Genomic DNA, 4,631 nt, shown 5'->3' on the forward strand with positions numbered 1-4,631 from the left:
GAGCGTCGTTCCACACACAAGGGTACGGAGTAGAACATGGAGACATAGCCGAGATGGGTCTTACGTCTCTTTTAGAGGTTGACCATCCACACGAAAATGGAGATATTCCAACGGATGGGATTCCCTCTGCAACATTGCTTAAAGTTTTCAACTTTTTTCGTTAACCGAATGACAATTTTCATGGAAAATATGAAGAAGATGTACCTCTGGCAAGTGCTCGGACAATTTCAAGATTAAGGGTTGTGACCTGAAAGTGAACAGAAAGGATTAGAGAACATATCATATTTAGCTTTGAGATAAGCGAATAAGGTATCATATCATAGCCGGTCTTACAGATATGCGTGTAGCGACAAACCCGGCTTTTACAACAGGTTTCTCAATACCGCCTTTGTGAACTCCAGATTTGCTAGCCTGAAAGTGCCCAAAAGAACCTAACACCATATTTTAGGATGACATAAAACAATTTACTACCAAAATCTAAACGATGTTAATGAAAACCCTATATATTAAAGGCTCTAAAAAGCATATATCTAATCTAAATCTGGGAAAGACAAGTAAGGCAGTGGCAGCAGATGAAGATGAGTAATATTTCCAGAGATCTCTCTATCAAGCAGCTATGGAGGAGGATGGAACTAACCTGCGCCATGAACTACAACGAATTTTCCAAACTCAGCAGTCTCCTCATCGCCAATCTCATCCACATCACAAAAAATCTCAGAACCTCCAGGTCTCTTGCTCCAATCCATTCCAATAACTTTGCTTGAGCCTGAACCCACCATCCTAGCCTGCCTTAATTGGCACGCCGTGATCGAGAGGTTCTCATCATGAATCTTCTCCAGCTCATTCTTGCAAGTAACGGCCGCACCGCCTGTCAATTCAAACATTTCCTCCATATTAGCTTCAGACGTTCAACAAATATAGAGAAACAGGATGACGACGAGACAGAGATATGGTTTCTCTAAATCTTTCTTCATTGATAAGGACTTCAGTTACCAGATATCGATTCCGAAACCAATTAGAGCGATCCCATTACGAAAAACGGAAACTCTTATCAAATGATTCCGGTCTTAATCGCATTGAGAACGGAATCAACGTAAATCCAAAAGACGAACCCATGGAGGAAAAAAAAACAGCAAAAGACTCGAGATTTGGGATCTTTAAGACAAACCCAGTTTCACAATGCAGCGAATTGAGCTGTTCCGTCTTTCTGGGAGGTTCAGCTCCATTTGCTCCGCTCTTCGAGGTCAACGATGTTTCCAATGCTTCTTCTCTTTCAGAAAATTTCCCGTTCGTTCGCAAATTTCACCGTCCCGTCTCGGTGATTAGGCCTGATTATGGGCCCATTAGGCCACTCTGGTTCATAATGGGCCTCGGCCCATTATCAATTTGAACAAAAATATGATAATTTAAGCAAAATGTAGATTTGTCACTAAAGAAATTAGATGAAAAGAGAGAGCATATGCCAAATTGCCAATGCAGACTATGTTCATTGCTCATCAAGTAGTATTTGCCCCCACGCCTTATCATTCACCCATTGACCCATTTAGGCTGTCTTGATTTCACTTCTCCCCACAAAATATTAATCTCAATATGTAATTAATTAATTGATTGATTAATGTATTACTACTCTCTTGGAACCACAATTTTACATTTTATATATATACATATATATGTATATTATATGTTCTGTCAAAATTTGAAAAAGTCACGGGTGTGGGAATAGGCACGTGCCTAAAAGAAACTCCAAGCAAAAAAGATAACAAGTTCACCGGTCTTTTCTCTGTTTGTCCCTTCTACCGTTTTCAAATCAGAAATGTAAGATTAGAGTCATTACATTTCACCAAAAAAAAAAAACGTATACTGTGGTGGAATTTAAATTTAGCATAATACAGATGAATTTCAATATCTTTCTTATTGCATCCCTAAAATGGCACGTTTGATATTTGAGACAGACGCTATGTAACATTATAATCTCAACAATAAGCATTCGACCATTTTATTTTAATATTTTAGTTTTTTATTCAAAAAGAGAAGATCAGTTATTTTATTTTTTTTTGGTGCCTTCTTATCTTACGTTTAGGATTTCGTTGTTGTAAGAAATAAGAATATGTGTTTTTATTTCATTAAACAATAAGTTTGTGGGGTTATATTTAATTAAATTACATCGAGAGAACCGAGGAAAAGGGAAACAGTTCTTTGAAGGAAAGAAAAGGACAGACAGATGAAGACTCCGTGGAATTTAATGCGTACCATTTACTCCTTTCAATTCCCATATTTAAAAATATTCATATAATATAATATTAAACATTATAATATATACAACAATAAGTCATGACATGATACTAAACATATTCTCTTGTTCAGATTCTTTTTTTTTTTTTTGTGTATTTTTTGTTTCGGTGGTCAAAGCAATGTGAGACTGAGACATCATCATATGACATACGATTGCTAATACTAATACTTACCACCTAAATACAAATGGAACGTATAGGCATAAGGAGAATGATGAAAATATTATGGTAAAAAAAAAGTTTTACTGGATTTGCCAGCCCAGCAACTGGACTGTGAAAACTATGATTTGGCCTGAGTAAAAAAAGGTCACTACTGCTAATTATAACTCCTGTCTCTCTCTCTCTCTCTCTCCCTCTCATCCATGGTGGTGTGGTGTCTTTAGATCTGTGCATCAAAAGCTAAAAGCTTTGCGCAGAAGAAACAGAGAATCCCAAACCCATAATTGGGTTCTTCGAGCGTTTCTTGTTCGTTGTTTTATCTCTCTCCCCAGTGGTCAAATGTCTTCCACTTCACTCTTCCCTCTAGTCTGAGACTTTTTTGTTCACTGTTGAGTCCGTGAGAGAAAACGGTGGATTTCCAGGGAAAATGAGTGAAAACGCCGAGCTTTTTCTAAGTCTTTTGGTTTGAGTTTCTTCCATTCTTCATCTGGGTTTTGCAGTATTTTAGCGGAAAATGAGGAAACATGGATGGCAACTTCCATATCACCCGCTTCAGGTATCCTATTTTTTTTTCTGGATGAAGTCTCGGTTTTTCCCCTTCTCTCTGGATTACAACCTGTTTGTCATTGTTAAGTTATAATTTTGATGGAAAATTTCGTTCCTTTTCCTGGGCACAGGTGGTGGCAGTTGCCGTGTTCTTGGCTCTAGGGTTTGCTTTCTATGTGTTCTTTGCACCCTTTGTTGGGAAAAAGATGTATCAGTACATTGTGATGGGCATTTACACTCCTCTGGTAAGCTGAATTTCTCTCCCTCTTTTTCCTATTTGAGTTTTTGGGCTAAGATCTGCCCGTCTTCTTTGCTTGTAGGATTATCCTGAAAATGGACAATCAGCTTCCTTTTTTTTGTTATGTTTGACTTTATTCACCTCAATGAATGTAATTTCTCTTACTGTTTTGATCCATTGTCTAAGATTAGCGTTTGGATTCGATAACTTTAACTCTCAGAGATTGCACTGGCACCGATCCATCCAAGCTGTTTGTGTTCTTGAATCAGTGATAGCTAGAAAGTTCTCCATTGGAAGAGAATACTGTGTAGTTTGATGAACTTTTACTTCCATTTCAGTTTAACCCACATGTAAAATTTGTATAATTTGATGAACTTCTTATTGATCCTTTCCTGGATGGATTCATATACTGGAGACAATTCTGAGTGACATCCTCTTTCTTTCTAGATTACATGTGTCTTTGGCCTATATATATGGTGTGGGGCTGCAGATCCTGCAGATCCAGGAGTTTTCCGGTCAAAGAAGTACCTTAAAGTTATTGGAAATGAGAAATTTTCCCGAGAAAAGGAAACGAAAGATGGATGTGTATCTAGTGCTGTTACAGGTGGTGGGAGATCTCCGGAAAACACCATTTCCCACCCAGGTACATGTGTTCAAGACCCAGAAAATGATCCTAAGGAGAAACCGAAATCATCAGAGAATTCATCTTCCCCGCTCTTGCTTTGCTCTCCTTGTGCTGTTATTTGTAATTGCTGCAACCCGAGGAATGAATCTTCGAAGCAGCAGATGAGCGAGGATGGAATGTTCTATTGCAGTTTGTGTGAAGTTGAGGTGTGGGGGAAAGCATTTGAATTCTTGAAACTCATCAATCTTTCTTCATTTCTTCATTTTAGTCCTTCTTGATCTTCATGGAATCAATAACGATCACAAATCGGTATTGATTATATTTCTTTCTGTAGGTCTTCAAATACAGCAAGCATTGCAGAGTTTGTGACAAGTGTGTGGACTGTTTTGATCATCACTGCAGGGTAAAACATGATTTACTCGAAAATTTCTGATTTTTCTGAATTATTCTCCCTGCTTTCCGATCTTTCTTATGCTATTTCTACCTCGAACTTGTGTAGTGGCTGAACAATTGCATCGGCAAGAGGAATTATCAGAAATTCTTCACTCTTATGGTCTCTGCTATTCTCTTGGTAAGCAGTTACTTTGATACTTCAAGCCTTGCTAAAAACATAGAGTGAGCAATAGATTAGTGAATTTTCGATAGAAATGTATTATTGACCGATAGATATATTGTTTGTTCCCCTTTTGGGGCTTGAGGTTGCAGCTGATTATGCAATGGTCAACCGGAATTCTTGTCCTCGTCTTATGTTTTCTCCAAAGGAAGCGGTTCA

At 38.0% G+C, this 4,631-nt stretch overlaps 2 protein-coding genes across 2 annotated transcripts in view; one reads left to right on the forward strand and one right to left on the reverse strand.

Annotated features, from left to right (window-relative positions):
- Window positions 1-1,280, reverse strand: part of LOC104808621 (acetylglutamate kinase) — a 2,948-nt gene extending 1,668 nt beyond the window's left edge. Inside the window, exons 1-5 of the mRNA XM_010534341.1 lie at window positions 1,169-1,280; window positions 638-868; window positions 334-431; window positions 205-247; window positions 65-126 (exon numbers count right to left, since the gene is read on the reverse strand). Coding sequence (XP_010532643.1) covers window positions 65-126; window positions 205-247; window positions 334-431; window positions 638-868; window positions 1,169-1,226 — 492 coding nt within the window. The 5' untranslated portion in view covers window positions 1,227-1,280. The remainder of the gene's footprint in view (window positions 1-64; window positions 127-204; window positions 248-333; window positions 432-637; window positions 869-1,168) is intronic.
- Window positions 1,281-2,633: 1,353 nt separating this feature from the next.
- The window catches only part of LOC104808647 (probable protein S-acyltransferase 22), a 4,347-nt gene continuing 2,349 nt past the window's right edge, over window positions 2,634-4,631 (forward strand). The window contains exons 1-6 of the mRNA XM_010534377.2: window positions 2,634-3,006; window positions 3,128-3,241; window positions 3,682-4,065; window positions 4,194-4,262; window positions 4,359-4,430; window positions 4,565-4,624. Coding sequence (XP_010532679.1) covers window positions 2,965-3,006; window positions 3,128-3,241; window positions 3,682-4,065; window positions 4,194-4,262; window positions 4,359-4,430; window positions 4,565-4,624 — 741 coding nt within the window. The 5' untranslated portion in view covers window positions 2,634-2,964. The remainder of the gene's footprint in view (window positions 3,007-3,127; window positions 3,242-3,681; window positions 4,066-4,193; window positions 4,263-4,358; window positions 4,431-4,564; window positions 4,625-4,631) is intronic.

This window comes from Tarenaya hassleriana, unplaced genomic scaffold (assembly GCF_000463585.1).
Source record: "Tarenaya hassleriana unplaced genomic scaffold, ASM46358v1 Cleome1, whole genome shotgun sequence".
NCBI classification, from domain to species: Eukaryota; Viridiplantae; Streptophyta; class Magnoliopsida; order Brassicales; family Cleomaceae; genus Tarenaya; species Tarenaya hassleriana.